The sequence below is a fragment of the Phocoena phocoena genome, chromosome 5 (assembly GCF_963924675.1).
Source record: "Phocoena phocoena chromosome 5, mPhoPho1.1, whole genome shotgun sequence".
Lineage (NCBI taxonomy): Eukaryota > Metazoa > Chordata > Mammalia > Artiodactyla > Phocoenidae > Phocoena > Phocoena phocoena.
The window spans coordinates 5772025-5792764 of record NC_089223.1 but is presented as its reverse complement, the minus strand read 5'-3'; the positions used below and the strand labels follow the sequence as shown (position 1 = coordinate 5792764).

The 20740-nt window shown below is 44.4% G+C and overlaps 1 protein-coding gene across 2 annotated transcripts in view; it reads left to right on the top strand.

Annotated features, from left to right (window-relative positions):
- Positions 1-20740, top strand: part of MARCHF1 (membrane associated ring-CH-type finger 1) — a 321593-nt gene that overhangs the window by 291538 nt on the left and 9315 nt on the right. For both annotated transcript variants that reach the window (XM_065877973.1, XM_065877972.1), the window contains one exon: positions 17938-18085. In XM_065877973.1, the coding sequence (XP_065734045.1) occupies positions 17938-18085 (148 nt within the window). The remainder of the gene's footprint in view (positions 1-17937; positions 18086-20740) is intronic.

The following is a 20740-nucleotide window of genomic DNA, read 5'->3' as shown; positions in this document are numbered from 1 at the left end:
AGGACCTTGTTGTTTATGATTTGCATCTGCTAATCCCAAACTCCCAATCCATCCCTCCCCCACCTCCCATCCCCCTTGGCAACCACAAATCTGTTCTCTATGTCTGTGAATCTGTTTCGTAGATGAGTTCATTTATGTCATATTTTCGATTCCACATATAAGTGATATCACATGGTATTTGTCTTTTTCTGTCTGACTTCACTTAGTATGATAATCTCTAGGTCCATCCATGTTGCTGCAGATGGCGTTATTTCATGCTTTTTCACGGCTGAGTAGGAGAATATGCAATGGTAATATGTGCATATGTACCACATTTGAAGACTTTATTTTTAACCTAGTCTTGGCAATACAACTCACAGGCTACATTTAATTATGTAAATAATTGGAAGTAATTCTTAGTCACTCATGCAATACTGCTGGCATGGGTTTCCCGTTAGTTTTTCAAAAAGTCATATGATTTCCCACTCCTTACATTTTTGCTCAAAAGTTGATCCCGTCAAAGGGAGCCATCTTTCATTTCACAGTTCCCAAAGCTTTGAGATGCAAATACGGCTGTAACGAAGTTTCTGCATGGGTCTTACTGGCTCAGAGCATTTTCATGGTGCACGTTTATTAGATAAAACACACCTCAGCACCTTTCAGCTGCCATTCATATTTCAATAGAGTTTTATCTATACAAAATAGTACAGATTATCATAGCCGCTATTGAAGCATTGCCATTATTTTCTTCCCATTATCGTGATTCGACAGATCAGGTATTCACCTGTCGGTCCATCTACAAAGCCTTTCAGGTTGCTTAGCTCAGCCCTCTCCTATTGCAGCCTTCAGCGATTATTAGCACCCCATCACAATGCACGAAGAACTTGAGCCTGCTTTCGGAAATACATTCCAAAACATAAGCGAGAGGATAAGGAGGTTGTAGGAAAAGAAGGTGAGTGAAGTAAAATCCTAAAGGAAGCATAGGAAGATTGGTACCACGGTCTGTATGCTGTTTGCATGGGAAGAGCTGTGTGCTCCCAGTAGTTTACCAGCCAAACCAAAGAGAGAAATGTGGCCAATTAAATAATTCTTAGTATACAGATAGAAATATTTCAGCAAATACGTAGATTATCAGGTCACTGAGGTCCAAAGGAAAATTTCCTCCTGGGTTACCATTAAGTGAATTTGGTAGAGGTGTAGATCATCTACAGTAATGATACACTAAGCTGCATTATGTTAGTGGCCACCACAATCAGCCAGAGTTCACTGGTTGCTTACTGGTGCCGAGCCCTGTGGTGCGTGCTTTGTTATATACCTAACCTCCTTTAACCCTCCCAAGAAACATGAAATAGACGTTCTTATCATAGTGTCAGAAGTGAGTAAACAGAGGCCAGCGGAGGTTAAATAAACTGTTTAAGGTCTCAATTTTTACACGGTGGACCTGGGATTCAGACTTAGATCAACGTCATACCCAGGTCTATGGTTTTAGGTAGCCCATGCTACCTCTGTGGTTCAGAGTAGGGGTGATCGTGTTTGCTGGATGGTTAGGAAATGCTTCCTAGGAGAGGGGGGAACTGAAACTGGTCATAAGCGGAGATTAGATGTCTTCCAGTGAGATCTAGAGAGTTGAGGACATTCTAGGCAAGAAAATAGTGCATTTACATGCATAGAGTATGAATAATTCACAAGTTGAAAATAGCTGGCTCTGCCAGAGAGGATGACCATAGGCAGGTTTCTTAATCTCCCATCCTCACCTACAATGAGAGGAATAATAAGATGTCCATCATAGAAAAGGTGTGAGAATGAAATTAACCATATAAAGCTATTCATATTCTTGTTAAGACAGATAATAGATGAGGTTAAATAGAAAGCAAGTGTCAGGTAATATAGCGTGCTTTGCTAAAGAATTTCAATTTTATCCAGAAGGGAATGGAAGGACACTTCAGGGCATTAAGTAAGGAATTCATATATTTGTACTTTTGCAAGATTGCACTGCAGCCATGGGTGGAGGATGCATTGCCCGTGTGAGGGAGCCAGCGAGGTACAGCATGCAGGCTAGGAAAGAAAATGGTTCAGTACAGCAGTAGCCGAGGGGATGGAGAGAAGGCACGTGGTGAGGTTTAGTTCCTGAGCTACTGCAAGGACCGAAGATGAAGGGCGAGGTGCAGGAAACCACCCATGACGGCTCTCAGCTTTCTACCTTGCGTGACGGGTGGGGGGAGAGTCTGATTATTCACTGGGGAAGAATATACATGCAGATGAGCAAATCCGGGGACAGAACATCAGAAGCCCACGCAGGACACATGAGCTTGAGGTGCCTGTGGTCAGCCAAGAACAGGAGGTAAGTCTCAGGGAGCTTGAGTCTGGATGCAGAGAGAAACAGCCATCAGGACATTTCCGGTAGCGGACGCTTCAGACCCAGATGAGTCAGTGAAGAGTAAGAAAGTGTGATGAGAATGGGGATGAAGATGGAGCCCTGGAGACCAAGGTAAAGGGGAAGGTGGAGAAGAAGAGGCAGCAGAGAAAGATGAACAGCAGCGGCCGGAGGGGGAGAGCCAGTGGAGGAGAGTGACACTCTTGACACCGAAGTTTTAAAAGAAACTGGGGGCTTCCCTGCTGGCGCAGCGGTTGAGAGTCCGCCTGCCGATGCAGGGGACGCGGGCTCGTGCCCCGGTCTGGGAAGATCCCACATGCCCCGGAGCAGCTGGGCCCGTGAGCCATGGCCGCTGAGCCTGCGCGTCCGGAGCCTGTGCTCCACAACGGGAGAGGCCACAACAGTGAGAGGCCCGCGTACCGCAAAAAAAAAAAAAAAAAGAAAAAAGAAACTGGAAGAGAATTGACCTGTTCACAATATTGAGATACACATGGCCGATGAGCTTATGAATTATTTTATTTCTGATTTACTTTTCTGTATTTTATACATTTTCTATAATGAACATGCAGTTACATAAAAATAATAAACTACTGTAAAATAAAATCTGGGAGAGACATAAAAGCAGGTTTTTATATTGAAGGAAAAGGGGCTGTATCCAGAGAGAGAGAAGTTTAAAATAAATGAAAAGATACAATCACAGGGTGAAGGGTCATGGGGAATGATTCATTTGGACCGTGGAGGGACATTTTGTCTGCTTAAATAAGAGGAAAGGAAGTAAGCAGGGTATGACGCATTAAGTCTGAAGACAGGAAGTTAGGGGAGTTTACCCATGAGAGCGTCGGTATTCCCCAAAGTAGAAGTCATAGTAGGACCCACCTGTTAGCACGTCTGTCCATCCAGAGGAGAGAAAACTGGTAGCAGGAGCTGCTGCTTCATCACCCTCTGTCCGGTTCACCCTCCACAGAGCTACAAGAACGGGCTTTCTAAAACCCTAAACCCTAACCTCCTTTCCACCTCACCCTTGGGAAACTTGCTTAAACTTGGCCCAGCTTCAAATCCATGGTCTGGGATGGTCCACATCTTCCTCCTGCTTTCTGCAGGTACCGGCAGCTTATTTTCCCTATTTTTACATACTCTGTCCATACAGGCTATCTCACTTCTGTTCATATAAATCTGACCTCAAAAATCAGCCACTTTGTAGGTTTTTGTCCCCAGATACACTCAGCATTTGGTGAGTGCAGTAGCAGGAGAGGAATCTCATCATGAAGCCAGGGCTCTGCCCTCTCCCCCAGCCACTCCCGGACTCTCTCCATCCCCCCATCCCCACGCCTCCTCGGAAGGACAGACAAGCTCTTCGTTGTCTCCCTCAAAGAGAGCAGCCCATATTCCCATCTTGCCCCTAGGTTCTTCATGACCATTTTGGGTTTTTTTTGGTTTTGTTTGTTTTTTTGTTTTTTAAAATAATTTATTTATTTTTGGCTGAGTTGGGTCTTTGTTGCTGTGCTTTCTCTAGTTGCGGCACAGGCTCGGTAGCTGTGGCACCCGGGCCTAGTTGCTCCGCGGAATGTGGGATCTTCCCGGCCCAGGGCTTGAACTCGTGTCCCTTGCATTGGCAGGCGAATTCTTAACCACTGTACACCAGGGAAGTCCCTTGTTTTTTTTTTTAAGATTCCATATATTTGTGTTAGCATACGATATTGGTTTTTCTCTTTCTGACTTAGTTCACTCTGTATGACAGACTCTAGGTCCATCCACCTCACTACAAATAACTCAATTTCATTTCTTTTTATGGCTGAGTAATATTCCATTGTATATATGTGCCACATCTTCTTTATCCATTCATCTGTTGATGGACATTTAGGTTGCTTCCATGTCTTGGCTGTAGTAAATAATGCTGCAATGAACATTGGGGTGCTTGTATCTTTTTGAATTATCTCCTGAGCAGATATATGCCCAGGAGTGGGATTGCTGGGTCGTATGGTAGTTCCATTTTTAGTTTTTTAAGGAACCTCCATACCTACTAGAAAATGGACTTGAGGACACAGGGAGGGGGAAGGGTAAGCTGGGACGAAGTGAGAGAGTGGCATGGACATATGCACACTACCAAATGTAAAATAGATAGCTAGTGGGAAGCAGCTGCATAGCACAGGGAGATCAGTTCGGTGCTTTGTGACCACCTAGAGGGGTGGGATAGGGAGGGAGACGCAAGAGGGAGGAGATATGGGGATATATGTATATGTATAGCTGATTCACTTCGTTATAAAGCAGAAACTAACACACACAAAAAAAGAGAGCAGCCCAGGCTCACGTCCTGTGTGTCTCGCTTTTCACTCCAACTAGTCGTGGAGAAATCTCTTTCAAACAGATTCCATGAAGGAAATCGGGAAGAACATTTTCTTCTTCTCCCCGAGTGTTAATGCGTCCGCGTCAGTCCCATGCCGCAGATTCCCACGCTTTGGGTTGGTGCTCAAGGCTCTTCATCACCTGGTCGCATCCCGTCTCCCTTCCTCGCACTCACACAGAGTCTTTGCAGTTTCCTCAGACAGATCTGCCCCACACCACTCTAAATTGCCACCTAACCCCAAGTTCACCTCGTGCTCTTTCCCTTTGTCACACTCCGCTCAAGCATCAAAAGGCTTTTATGATCTTTGGTGCAAGGGGATATTTAAATGACTATTAAACCTTCCTTCTTCATTGTCAATGGGGATAACTGAACTTCACCTCATTGTTTTGTTTTGTTCTGTTTTGTTTTGTTTGCGGTACGCAGGCCTCTCACTGCCATGGCCTCTTCCGTTGCGGAGCGCAGGCTCCGGACGCGCAGGCTCAGCGGCCATGGCTCACGGGCCCAGCCGCTCCGCGGCATGTGGGATCCTCCCCGACCGGGGCACGAACCCGTGTCCCCTGCATCGGCAGGCGGACTCTCAACCACTGCGCCACCAAGGAAGCCCCCCACCTCATTGTTTTTATAAGAACACATTACTGGAGTTACGTTAGATTGTCTTACCATTTAATTTGTGTCCTTTTGCGGGGATTCAGTGGTGCTAGAGAAATTGATAGTGAATCTGATGCACAGAACGGTGTTTATTTTCAAAAATTTAATAACTGGGAATGAATGACATAGAGAAAGAAGCAGGGCCAACCCATTTTTATTTGATTTCCATAAAGATGGGGGGGGATGACAGATTATTAAATAAGAACTTTTGAATAAGAGCTTCTTTCATATTCACTTCTCACTCTTAAGCTCCAGGAAGGGAAGTGGAATCTGTTCTAGAATGTGAACAATTTTCACGTGTGTCCCAAGAAATTCCACACACACAGCAGTCAGACCTAAGGGATCATTTCAGGAAACAGACGCCTTGGCAAGGACCTGAACACACCATTCTGGTGTCCTCGAAACTGAAAGGAGATGCTTAGCCACCCAAAAGCTTTCCCTGATCAAAGCAACTTCTTCATAAAATGGAGGAAAACTAGGGCTTCCCTGGTGGCGCAGTGGTTGAGAGTCCGCCTGCCGATGCAGGGGACACGGGTTCGTGCCCCGGTCTGGGAAGATCCCACATGCCGCGGAGCGGCTGGGCCCGTGAGCCGTGGCCGCCGAGCCTGCGCGTCCAGAGCCTGTACTCCGTAACGGGAGAGGCCACAACAGTGAAAGGCCTGCGTACCGCAAAAAAAAAAAAAAAAAAAATGGAGGAAAACTAGATGTGGGGCTGGTAGGATGGGAACAGTTGCTTTTCTTATAAAGATGCTCTTATATGAGCATCTCCATGACAACACGAGCAAGCATCACGCATTCTCTCCCACCACCCAGAAGGCTGAGAAGCAGCATTTGGGATTGGAACCCACTCTAGGTTCTGCAAATGAGGAAATCTGGTCAGTTGTGGTTGCAGAGTTATTCTTCATTTCCCAAACTTGTCAAGTCCCCAGACCACAAGTTTCATTTCCAGCCTGTAGAGATTCTGTGTACCTCTCATCCTTCCCCGGTCCAGGGCTTCCTTATTTTGTAAAAAGTGGATGTACCCAGTACTATTAAACCAATTCAAGGGAGAGCAGTTTAAAGCAAGGGCTTTTAATCCAGAAAATGTCTCAGACCTCTTTGAGAATCCAATGCAGATTGCAGACTTCTCCCCCGAAAGAGGAAATACGCACAGCATTTTGCATACAATCTAGGGAGTTTCTAGGCAGCCCATTTTATTGTGCTTCGCTTAAGTGCACTTCACAGATACTCTGCATCTTTTACAGATGGAGGGATTGTGCCGACCCTGCATCAAGTCCACTGGCAACATTTTTCCAGAAGCATTTGCTCACTTTCTATCTCTGAGTCACACTTTGGAAATTCTCAAAATATTTCACACTTTTTCAATATTATTATATTTTTGTGGTGATCTGTGATCCGTGATCTTGGATGTTACTATTGCAGAAAGATTAAAACTCACTGAAGGCTCAGATGATGGTTAACATTTTTTATGCATAAAGTATTTTTTAAAGTATGAACTTTGTTTTTTAGACATAATGCTGTTGCACATCTAACAGACTGCAGTATAGTGTCAACATTACCTTGATATGTGCTGGCAAACAAGAAGACTCGTGTGACTCGCTGCTTTGTGATATTCACTGTATTGTAGCAGTCTGGAACTGAACCCACAACACCTCTGAGGTGTGCCTGTACCCCTGAAAAGTCTGAAGAACTCTTCTCTTTAATAAAAAGTCTTCAGTTTTAGGACAGAATTCTTAGCAAAAGATGAGTCGATCAAATGCCAAAAACAAGTTCAAAGGTAATATATTGAGCCAATTAATTATGCTTGATGTCAAAGTACTGATAAAACTGATTTTAAAATATATTACCTAAAACACTATTTGTTTTATTTGTATTATGATCTGCAAAATGTGAATCAATACTGAGAGAGATTAAACCTTCATTAGCTACCATTCAGGCTGAGGAGACCATATATTTATCTGATTTATTTCAAATTTTTATCTGACTAAAATACTCTGAGAGTAAAAAACAACAGTAACAAAGACAACAGAAAAACTCAACCCAGTTACGTTATATACAACGTTCAGACATGAAAATAAGCATTGACGGTGGGCTGTCGTTAGAATCAGCCTGGCACTACTGCACCATAGCGATTCCGGGGAGAAACTTCTCTTTTTCTTTGCTGCCACCCAAAGGAACATTTTAGAAAGATAAGTACAGAAAACACACACACACAATAAAAGACATCTGGGAAAGGGATAGAAGCGCTTATGAAACGAAAGCCCATTATAGCTGATTGATGGACAATTATACAGTCCCCTGTTCCAGCAAATACAGAAAAATCCACAATTATGACACCAATGTAAACTTCTTAAAAGAAGGAGTCTTGGCTGCCTTGCTCCCTGACACCTAGAATAAATACCCGATACCTTGTGATGCTTCAACAGTTAGCTTCTGAATGATAAAAATCTACCACCCAATAAAGCCAGGAAAAAAAAATCTACTAAAACTTACTGTATTACCCTGGGTAAATCAATTCAGTTCTCTTGGCCTCAGTTTCTTCATCTAGAAAACGAGGAGGTAAAACGTGTCTTTTTTTAAACATACATATTTTTTATTGAAGTAGAGTTGATTTACAGTGTTTCAGGTGTACAGCAAAGTGATTCAGGTATATACACATATATATATATTTATGTTCTTTTTACAGATTCTTTTCCATTATAGGTTATTACAAGGTATTGAGTATAGTCCCTATGTTATACAGTAGGTCCTTGTTGTCTATTTTATATATAGTAATGTGTCTGTTCATTCCAAATTCAAACTGGGTCCTTTTAAAGTCTTCTCATTTCCCAGTCCCTGGTTCTGCTTAGCCCACAGGCAGTTTCTCCTCAAGTGCAAGGCTGTGATCGTTTAGGCACAAGTTGGTACCTGGCCTGTGAAGACCCCATGTGCACTGTGGATACTCACTAAAGAGAAACAGGCTTCTGGGGAGAACACTGCGGACAGCAGGGCGAGTCCCAGGGTCCCAGGCGAGGGCTTGACTCTGTGGGGAAGAGGTGACGTGCCATCTTAGGAGATGTAGCCCAACTTTCTTCCTGTTTTCTTTTTGAAGTCTCAGCCTATAATTAAGTATCCCCTGGACTCAGCACCCTAGATTTCTCCGCTGGTTCAGCATGCCTGAAGCAGTAACACACTCTTAGTGTTTCCAGAATGTGCCATACGATATTTTCTCCATAACCTTTGAGGGAAAACAGACAACCAAGTTTGGTTATTTTTTTTTTTCAGTACACGGGCTTCTCACTGTTGCGGCCTCTCCCGTTGCGGAGCACAGGCTCCGGACGCACAGGCTCAGCGGCCATGGCTCACGGGCCCAGCCGCTCTGCGGCATGTGGGATCTTCCCGGACCGGGGCATGAACCCGTGTCCCCTGCATCGGCAGGCGGACTCTCAACCACTGCGCCACCAGGGAAGCCCCCTGGTTAAATATTTTTAAAGTAACTTTGTTTAAATGCATCTATTAATTCTTTAAGTAGTTTGTGTTCTTACATGACATGTTAGTCAACCCAGATATGGGGTGGGTGGCATATTTTCACTCTTGTGAAAAAGTATTAGAAATTACAGCTCCTCTTTAAAATATTTCTCTGGGTTTCTTTTCCCCCTCAGGGAAGTTATTCTCAGACTTCAACACACATAAAAATCACTTGGAGTGCTTATTAAGAATGCAGATACCTAGGTTCTACCCCCAGATATGGATCTGGACAGAGCCTAGGAAATCACCTTTTAGCTATTACCATAGCAATTCCAATGCACGTGTTCCCCAGAACCACATTGTATATCTCCCCTCTAGAGAGGACACCTATAAAATAAGCCTGTGTCCGTTTCTTTATTTTCCGCTATAATCCCTTCATCTGTGATATTTTTGCGCCCTCTAGTGGATGATTTCACTCAGCAAACTTTTTCTGTATTACAAATGCCTTGCTCAAAGCTTTTAGGAAATTCCATCTCTCGTGAACTCCTTGTAACAGTGGGAAATCAAGAAAAGACTCATAAGAAAAATTGCTTCAAGGAACATGAGATTCATATATATTTAGATATACATTTAATGTGTAATATACATATTATATAGGGAAAAGTTTAATCCTGATCAAGTTGGCTGAATATGGCTAATCTGTTTTATTAAAGGATTTTAGAAGCCTTGGATCTACTGGCCACAGTATTTTTAGGCCATTTATACCTGTAAGATTAATACTGTCACACACCAGTTTCCTAATACGCTCCTTCCAGCAAATCAGTACGATAACTTGGATCTTCCTGACTGCTCCCTTCTGGGCATCTCTTTAGAACCTACTGGCCCTTCTGACACCTCTCGTGTTGGCTTCTACGATCGACAGCTCTCTTCCAGATCCTGAAAGCTCTGGATGTGTCTTGCACATTGTGGCTTTCATCTCACTGAAGAACTTTGCTTACTGATGTGGCACTTCCAGAGTCACAAATTCAGTTGCCCACAGGCACCAAGCAGGTGACACAGACGAGTGGGTGGGCAGGGTGTAAACCAAAGACTGGTGGAGACTAAAGCAAACTGAGTTTGTTACATTTCAAGGAATTCAAGAATAATTATAATTTTATAAAGCCCACTGTGGGCCTAATTAAACATCTGTGAACTGCATGAAACTTTGTTTCATAAACCAGCTAAAGATCCCTGATTTACTTGACGGCTTACAACGTGCTAACCGTGTATGGATATTATGCTCAATGCTCATATAATTCTAACCACAACCCTTTACAAGGGATAGTTTCACATCCCAGTTGTACCAACCAGGAAACAAGGGCTTAGGAGGTAGTTTCCTCGCCCCAAGTCAGACAGGTGAGGTTCCCTGGCCCAGGCTCTAATCCACGGTGCCAGACCCCAGAGTCTGCATCCTGTCACTTCACTCCAGGGCCTCTCTGAGCAGCGGGCTTCCAGCCTTTTCCACCTGAAGGTCCCAATGTGCTCCCCTCCCACCACCTCGGACCCCCTGCTTCCCGCCCAGACCCCCTGCTACCCAGGCTCTTCGCAACGTCTTCTGTTCCCTTGGCCTCTGATTCTGCTGGTGTCTTTGCATTTGGGCAGTTTCTCATCAGGTAGCTGACGCCTCTCTAAACCAGCGCTGGGCTGGTTACAATCCTTAGTAACTTACTGTCCCATTGCAAATGAATGTGACAAGCATGTCAGTATAATGTATTTGTACTGCTATTGTTTTAAATAGGTGCACGCTTTCCTCAAGTTTTAAAATGATATTTCAGTAATGCTCGGATTTTTGTTACAAGTGGAATTGGCCCTACCATAACACCCCCTACCTTTCTACTCAATGGAACCGTTCCAGGTACCACTGTGAATCCTGTAAAATGATGGGAGATCTCTGGGTAAAGCCCTGTTGTGTCAGCTGGCCTCAAAACATGTTTTTGAAAAGCAAACAGTAAGAGTCATTATGTAGAGAAATCCAAGTGAATTACCTTTGAGGGAAAAGAGCCATTTCTTTACTTATGCATTCTCAGGTAGCCGCTTGGGTTTTACGGTCCCGAAGACAGAACAGCAGCCCTGGGGCATGTTCCCCACCAGGCTGCCTTCCGTGGGTTACATTACTTGGGGAAGACACAGTTACAACCGCACGCTTGCATCAGTGCTGTAGTTTATGTGGAATATTTGAGTCCCTTTAACCTTCTGTGAAAACTGTCACCGAAAACAGTATTTCTTTAGGTGGCTTTAACATAACATTTTGATTTGAATTTCCAGACAAAAAGAATGAGAAGTTACTGGGACATACATTGCAACCTGTGCTATATTCTCCAGTCCTAACAATAAAGGGTGTATTGTTGTGCAGTCTTTCAACAAGAGAGTCCACCTAGGATATGCACAGTAATTCATTCACTTGCCCTTCTTTGTATAAACAGTCAACAAAAACAAACTGTATTTCTCTGCTATGAGAGCCAATATTCAGAAAAATCTGTTTGTACTTGGAAAATAGATGGGGGTGGGGCGCTTTGACTGCCTTAATTCTGCAAAATGACCAAATCCCAACTCATCCCCACCCCCCAGTGATGGTATCAACATGAAGGTAAAAGCAACCAGAGTGGGCTTCCCTGGTGGCGCAGTGGTTGAGAGTCCACCTGCCAATGCAGGGGACGCGGGTTCGTGCCCCGGTCCGGGAGGATCCCACATGCCGCGGAGCGGCTGGGCCCGTGAGCCATGGCCGCTGAGCCTGCGCGTCCGGAGCCTGTGCTCCGCAACGGGAGAGGCCACAACAGTGAGAGGCCCGCGTACCGTAAAAAAAAAAAAAAGCAACCAGAGTCTCACTGGCTGAGGTGCTGTGGTGCTGCAAGGTCCAAGTTATGATAACCGTTTGCTGAATTCTTTCCAAGTGCCTGATACCCTTCTCACTATGTGCATTCACGCACTTAAACTTGACCCTGTCCTGCAGTACTGTTCTTTTTTTAATTGGAGTATAGTAGAGTTGATTTACAATGTTGGGCTGGTTTCTGGTGTACAGCAAAGTGATTCAGTTATACATATACATATGTATCCTTTTTCACATTCTTTTCCATGATGGTTTATTACAGGATATTGAATATTGTTCCCTGTGCTGTACAGTAGGACATTGTTGTTTATCGATTTCATAGATAAAATATGGTAACCATAATTCTGTTTTCTATGACTGTGAGTCAGTTTCTGTCTTATAAATAAGCTCATTTGTATCACTTTTTAGATTCTACATATAATCATATATCATATATTCGTCTTTTTCTTTCTGGCTTACTTCACTTAGTACGATAATCTCTAGGTCCATCCATGTTGCTGCAAATGGCGTAATTTCATTCTTTTGTATGGTTAATTCCATTGTATATCTGTACCACATCTTCTTTATCCATTCATCTGTCAGTGGACACTTAGGTTGCTTCCATGGCTTGGCTATTGTAAATAGTGCTGGTATGAACATCGGGGTGCATGTGTCTTTTCGAATTAGCATTTTCTCCAGCTATATTCCCAGGAGTGGGATTGCTGGATCAGATGGCAACCCTATTTTTAGTTTTTTGAGGAAACTTCATACTTTTCTCCATAGTGGCTGCTGTAGATACTGTTCTTATCACCATTTTACAGGTAAGGAAATGGAAGGACAGAGGATTAAAGTAACCCAGCCCAGGGCACACAGCATGTAGTGGCAGAGCCCTCATTTTTAGCAGACATGCTTGGACTACGGACCAAGTGTGCTCTCGGTGATGGAGTCAGTGAGGTCTGGTATGTGTGCTGGGACCTTACCTGCCCAGAGGCTTCTGTTAACCAAGGCTGAAAACTACTTCTACTTATAAGGACTCCCAGAGCTGAAGAACCTGTGTTATTATTCCCTCCATGTCCAGGTAATACCCATTACTCAGTAGTTCTGGATGCCAAGGGTGGTAGCAAATGAAGCCATTGATTCCATGTTCCCAAGTATTCCTCTTCTTTGTGGGAAAATTTGTAAACCACTTTTCAGTAAGACCGACACTTGCTTGCAGTGTTATCTTTCCTGCCCTGCATGTCAATGACTACCTCCCCCAACTCCAGATCAACATGGGCTCCAAATGTCCTGCAATCAGAGCTGGCAATCCCATAGTTACATTTCAGCAGGAGACTTCACAGGTTCACCGCACATGCCCACACTCACTGTTCCTGCTTGTGAGTTCTTGGATGTGGGTCCCAGACCCTGCTGCAGCGTGAGGCCATTTCCTCTTGTCCTGTTACCACGGGAAATGGAGGAGCTGCATTCAATGAGAAATGTATAATACCCCTTCACGTGGGACCATGCATGAACGATGCTGAGTAGTAATTATTGGCGGACCAAAAGGGAACAGAACACTGTGGAGGGGGAGAGAGTTTTTCCAGGAGGTTGCGGTAGACCCACAGAACATTTATGGATGTCACGTTTGAGGTTTTGACTCTTAGCAAGAAAACCAGGCAGTCTGTGTACCTGGTTATTTGTAATTCTGTTGAGGGACCAGCTCGCATCGTGTACACTCTCTGACTGGTGTCCATTGTGAGACGTCTAGAGGCTTAGATTTTGGTTTGTTCATGTGGGCGCCCAGGCACTGAGCCACATCAGCCGAATGGCCTCCTCCTTTCATTAATGTCACACTGACAAGTCCCATGTTGATCCTGATGCACCTAGGGAAGCTCTTTAAGAACCTCTGCCCCACAGATAAACAACAGTGTCCCACTGTATAGCACAGAGAACCATATTCAATATTCTGTGATAAACCATAATAGAAAAGAATATTAAAAAAGGAATGTGTATATATGTATAACTGAGTCACTTTGCTGTACCACAGTAATTAACGCAATGTTGTAATTCAACTATACTTCAACAAAAAATACATTAAAAAAGCATTCTCATTAGGCAGTGCTTTTGAATTTGTATTTTAGGGCAGAAGGCAAATACAAGTAATTTAAATTAGAACACTTGCTCAGTTTCATCTCGCTGGAGCAAACAGCGAACTTCACAGAAACAGTATCTGCGTCAGTTTTGGCTCCAATTTGGAAGTCTTTTCAGAACGATCTAATTGTATATTTCTAAGTTGAATAACTGAGTTCTGTTCAAATCTCTCTGTCGTTGAGGGGTCTGGATAAGGGATCAAAGGCTGAGGACGGTAAAACAGGTGCCAGAGACCCAGGGATCCTGTAAAGGGAAGCGAGGTCCCGGGCGCTAAGATTATGAAGCTGGTGTTGCAGGTGAAGGGAACGAGCGGCGGGCCGAGGAGGGCAAGGGCTGGCGAGGAAAGAGGCCCAGGCGCTCAAGGCGGCGTCCCCTCCCGCCCTGCTGCGTCTGCTCACTTCCACCAGCTCCTCTGAGACCCCCTGCAGACACGTGTCCGCTTAAAACTGAGCACCCAGGAGGCTCCCTCCCCTTAATGCTCCACAGGTCGGGCGGGTTTCACAACGGACACGTGGTCTGTGGGCATAAGCACACATTGCTTTATAAAACTGGGCAGGGGAGCCCGATGCTATGTGCATTTGTGCAGATGGGCGCTGTGCTATCACAGAATCTTTTGCGAACTGATGGTGTTGAATTTTAGCATCCCAAAAAATGAGTATTTGCCCTTTCGTGACAACTTTGTTAAAATAAGATTTCTATCTTTGCCTTCTCGATCCACTTCTCACTGTGGGGCTTGCGAAACTTATTCAAACTTTGTATATAAACCTGAAAGTACAAAAATGTGACGAACATTGTATGAAATTGATGACGTTTCAGTGAATGCCTGGTGCTGGGTATCGTGTGCAGTGATATGATCGTCCGGAGGAGGGCGCTGTGGTACCGCGTTTACTTGTGTGCTGTCTGGTGAATCCCTGAGTGGAAAGTAGCAACGTTTGCTGGTCCTTTTACACTCCACTTCTTAAAACGCTGCTGAGATTAGGAAGTGACAGCTTCAGAGCTCCTATTGTCTGGAACTAAAAGGAGTTTGGTTCATCCCTGTCAGCCCCGCTGATATTTTTCTATTTGAGGCTCATTACTTTTGAAGAATGTGTTTCAGCCACTTCATCAAAACGCGCCTTAGATTGAAGAAGATTTTTTTTTTTTTTTTTTTTTTTTTTTTTGCGGTACGTGAGCCTCTCACTGCTGTGGCCTCTCCCGTTGTGGAGCACAGGCTCCGGACGCGCAGGCTCAGCGGCCATGGCTCAAGGGCCCAGCCGCTCCGCGGCATGTGGCATCCTTCCGGACCGGGGCACGAACCCGCGTCCCCTGCATCGGCAGGCGGACTCTCAACCACTGCGCCACCAGGGAAGCCCGAAGATTCACTTTTTAAACGTTCTTCCCAAAGCCAGACTTACAAGTGAGGGTTGATTTGGTATGAATGTTTTAGTTTGAAGGTATTGCCATCTGCTTGGAACGTTTAGGAAATGTGAACTTGTAAAGCTGCCCTCTGCACCATGCTGCACTGTTTATCTGGTTATACTGGATTCTGAGGTAATCCAAGAAATAGTTATTAAATCACAAAATGCTATTGCCAAATAATCATGTTCTGTTCTATTATCACACAAATTATTCAGATTAACATAATAAATAACGAAATTTTAAAATCAATCTTTCACACCTATGATGTGAAGTTTTGATAAAAGCTAAGGATGCACATCCTGAAATCTTCTCAATTCAATATTGATTAAAAATAGATTTTAGATTGAAGCATCTGGTTTCCCCGTAGCTTCATCACTAAGATTTTTCCATTATTTACTTAGAATAATATATAACATATAGTTTGTCGGAAAAGAAAGTCCAAGATGAGGTACGAATGGTTAGTTGGCTCTAACAGACTCTGTAAGGAAAACTCTGTGATGACTAACCGGCCAGCAAGAGAGGAACGGATAGTGTTTGTAAATAAAACATTTATTTCTCTAAAATGTTTAAGAAGCTTTCTAGAGGGTCATGATCAGACTCTAAGCATTGTGCTCTCTTACAAATGAAGTGATAGGACCTTCACATTCAGACCGGAAGGGAAGTTAGGAGGTTTCCATTTGATCCTATCAGGAATGGCATTTGACAGCCAGGAGCAGAGGCCTGAGAAATAATGGCTCAGACGGGGCTTTCTTTCCCTCGCATATGACAGGCAGCTGGGCGTGAGCTGCGGCCGATTGGCTGAGGTCTCTCTGATTCTCAAGACTTTTCCTCAAGGTTGCAAGATGACTGTTGGGGCTTTTACCATTAATTAGGAATTCCTAATTAATAGCAAAGGAGAGAAAATGAAGGAGGAAGGGGCAATTCCTGTGTCAGGAAGACAAAAACTCAGCATCCTGGGAGATAGCCACTCACATCTCACCGGTAGGAAACAGTCCTTGTCACCTCTGCCAGGAAGGTGGGAAAGTAGCTTCAGCTGGCACAGCACCCTCAGAGGCTTAGTCTGTTAATGCAGGAAAAGGAGAGGAGTGTATTCTCCACCACACCTCTCTGTCACATCACGACTCTAAGGAAGATGAGGCACCTGGGCCCGGAAAGACTGAAGGCTTCACCCATGTCTCAGAGCTGGTGGCAGAGCCAGGGCTTCATGGAGCATGATGGTGGGGTGGGATGGGAAAGGAGTGTGTCTTCTGAAGCTCTAAGAATTCTGCTTTAGCAAGAGCATAACAGGTAAAGAATGTGACGACTCATAGCAGCACTATTCACACTACTAGCCAAGATATGGAAGCAACCTAAATGTCCATCGACAGAGGAGTGGGTAAAGAAGATGTGATACACACACACACACACACACGCAATGGAATACTGCTCAGCCATAGAAATAATGCTGTCTGCAGCAACATGGATGGACCTAAAGATTGTCATAGTGAAGTAAGTCAGACAAAGACAAATATGATATATCACTTACATGTGGAATCTAAAAAAAAGATACAAATGCACCTATCTACAAAACAGAAATAGACACACAGAAATAGAAAACAAACTTTTGGTCACCAAAGGGGATAGGGTGGGAGAATGGATAAATTAAGAGTTTGGGATTAACAGATACACACTACTATATAGAAAACAGATAACAAGGACCTACTATATATCACAGGGAGCTATAATATCTTGTAGTAATCTATAATGGAAAAGAATCTGAAAAAGAATATATATATACATTTACATATATATAAAACAGAATCACTTTGCTGTACACTTGAAACTAACACAATATTGTAAATCAACTATACTTCAATTTTTAAGAAAAAAGAATGTAAAGAATCATGGATTACTGAAATAATCCATGACCTAATAAGATCATAGTGGTTTGATTTTCCTATAGAAATATGCAAAGAAAAATAAAGATCAAATCCTAACACAGTAATCAAGTGATAAGTGTCGCTGTCAAGGCATTAAAATTTTGTTTGATAGCAAAAATTTCATTTGAGAGCCTATTACTTCAAAGTAAATAATGGAGATGTTCCCTCATGTAATCCTTGACTTCTTACTATAAACACTATGGCCCTCCCCCTTTCAAAGGCTGAGGGGGCAGCCCTCAACTTTCTGAGGAGTGTGACTTGGGGACACTGGTTGTGACAGTAGTGGCAGCAGAAAAGCAAGGCTGCTCTGGAAGGGGTTGCAGCTGACCTTCTCCCATTGCCGGGAGGATAAAATGTGTCTTCTAGAAGAGTTGTGAACAGATGTTGACTTTCTCTCACAGACCATTCAGCCATTCAAATACTTGTTGACACATTCAAGAATGCAACACTCTATCAGGTTATGTATTAATCCAAGAAGAGACTATGTATTACTGCTTATAACCTAGGACCACAGAGAAGTAATATGCAGACACCTGAGTGGAAATGATTTCTGAAAATTGTACAGTATTAAAACTGGCCCCTTCGTGTTACGGACAAGGGAACTACAGGTAGCAAACCAGGAATGACCTAATTTAATTCATTTGGAGAATAGGAATTTTTTTTCATTTAATGTATGCTTGTTATAACTCCACGGGTTATGATTTCAGATCTTTTCAAACGCAAAGACTTATGTGAATCTTATATGACAGCTCCTCAGTGTTTTCCCTCGATTCATGATTTATGCCTGGGGTGTAAGTGGGGAGCAACATTTACGGGTTGGGGATTCAGCTGTGTGGTTCATTTGTAATTGCAGTGGGAGAAACTGCAGATGACCGGGAGTGAGAGGAGGAAGATACTCTGCTCTGTCACCTTCCACGTCATTGCCATCACCTGCGTGGTCTGGTCTTTGTACGTGCTGATTGATCGGACAGCGGAGGAAATCAAGCAAGGCAATGATAATGGTAAGAGCATGTGTGCACTCTCTTTCCCTCTTGGGTCCCGAGACAGGCAGGGAAGATGTTTCCCAGAGCACGCTGGGTGCACAAGCAACGCCCAGTACTGGCGATGGAGTCTGCTCCAGTTATTTATTTATTTCAAATCCCACATTTATTTTTTTGGCTGTGTCGGGTCTTCGTTTCTGTGCGAGGGCTTTCTCTAGTTGTGGCAAGCGGGGGCCACTCTTCATCACGGTGCGCAGGCCTCTTACTGTCGCGGCCTCTCTTGTTGTGGAGCACAGGCTCCAGACGTGCAGGCTCAGTGGTTGTGGCTCACGGGCCTAGTTGCTCCGCGGCATGTGGGATCCTCCCAGACCGGGGCTCGAACCCGTGTTCTCTGCATCGCCAGGCGGACTCCCAACGACTGCGCCACCAGGGAAGCCCTCCGGTTATGTTATTGATGACCGCTCGGACTGTAAAGCACTGGGCGTACAGGGTTCCCAAGCTGAGGAATAAGATTTATCAAGTAAACCTTAGTGGGGGAGAGATATACAGAGGCCATGCACCACGTCAGGCTTTTCAAGGAGCTGATAAGTGGAAAAGGCAAACAGTGGTAAAAATAGAAGGCCTTTCATTGTATTTAATTCACCCCAGTCACGGCTTCTTGTAACACACAAATAAGATGGCAGTTAGCAGAGATGTGTTACAGCTTATTAATTGGCACGCTATAATTTGATAGGGTAGATTAACACTGCAGTTTGAAATATTTGCGGGCGCTAAGTTTGATTGTGAAGGATGGTATCAAGTCTGCAAAGCCAGATGTCTTAAAACCACTGAGGCATGTTGTAACATTTTCAATGGATAGGTCCTTCAAAATCGGGAGCAAAAATGGCTTGTTTATCTTCACCTCCATACCCAGTTCTGTTTCCCAGCAGGTTCTGCTGGCTTTTAGCCTGTAGCCTAAATCATAGCAGGTGAAACAGTGAGGAATATTCCCCTAGTCTCCCCCTGGGGGGGGGGGATTATATATATTATATAGAAAACCAGCAGTGAATTTGGAAGGAGAACTTGTTCAGATGATAACACTAAGTTTGTGTCTCCCTCAAGAAAAGAAGGTGAAAGAAAGAACAAGATGAGAGGCAGTGAGGGAAAAAAGGAAGGAGGAAAGGAATTTTTTTTTATTAATTTGTTTTTGCTGTGTTGGGTCTTCGTTTCTGTGCGTGGGCTTTCTCTAGTTGTGGCAAGTGGGGGCCACTCTTCATCGCGGTGCGCAGGCCTCTCACTATCGTGGCCACTCTTGTTGCGGAGCACAGGCTCCAGACGCGCAGGCTCAGTAGTTGTGACGGGCCTAGTTGCTCCGCAGCATGTGGGATCTTCCCAGACCAGGGCATGAACCCGTGTCCCCTGCATTAGCAGGCAGATTCTCAACCACTGCACCACCAGGGAAGCCCAGGAAAAGAATTTTTTAAAGGAGAGGTTTCTGTCTTCTGTGTCTCTTTGTTGGGAGTCACAAAAGCGGGGGTGGGGGGGGCCCTTCTTGTGCTCCTTCTGGGCAGAACTGGGCTGGGCTCAAAAGGACCGGGACCCCAGACCCCCTGGGATGTGTTTTATGTAGCTGGAGCATGTGTGTGGCAGGGGTTCTCCAGAGACAGTGTCCTCTTCTGTTTTTTTTTTTTTTTTTTTTTTCGGTACACGGGCCTCTCACTGTTGTAGCCTCTCCCGTTGTGGAGCGCAGGCTCAGCGGCCATGGCTCACGGGCCCAGCCGCTCCGCGGCGTGTGGGATCTTCCCGGACCGGGGCACGAACCCGTGTCCCCTGTATCGGCAGGCGGACTCTCAACCACTGCGCTGCCAGGGAAGCCCATACCATATACTTTTTAAAGTTATTTTCAGGTTTTTAAAATTATGTATTTGGGGCTGCGTCAGGTCTTCGTTGCGGCGTGTGGGCTCTTCACTGCGGCACGCAGGCTTCTCTCTAGCTGTGGCACATGAGCTCCAGAGCGCGTGCGCTCAGTAGTTGCGCCATGCAGGCTTAGTTACCCTGTGGCATGTGGGATCTTAGCTCCCCGATCAGGGATCAAACCCGCATCCCATGCACTGGAAGACCGATTCTCAACCACTGGACCACCACCAAAGTCCCTATTTTCAGTTTCTTAAAAGCAAGTGAAAATGAGATAGCTTTTATCTTCGGTGTTCAGAGCTTCTGAAATAGGAAGCAAGATCTTTATCATGAAGCAGTCCCCGTGGTTATTCCTACAGAGTCACTGACCAGAGGGACAGCTCCTGACCTGGGTAATTTCAAATGGGACCATGGTGACTCTTGTAAAAAGTTTTTTAGTAGGAGACTCTCTGCACTTAAGTTCAACGTGTGTTTAACACCTAACTAACTTCCCGAAGTGCACATTTTCAGGTAGTGTGGGCATCTGTGTGTTATTATTTTAATCTTCCTTTCGCATTGGAACAGGGGGCGCTGATCCTGAATTGGCTTTTAAAGTTTTGGAAAAAACTGCTTTAAATCCATCTTGAAAACATTTGAGGAGGAACAAATTGCCTTCTTTAACCCGAGTGGAGGTAGCATCTTCTGAGCTGCAGTAACAGGAAAACAAAAACAAAAAGAAATACATGTAAATACATGGTACTTGAAACTTTAACTCCCTAAGTTATCCATGTTGCCAACTCTAAT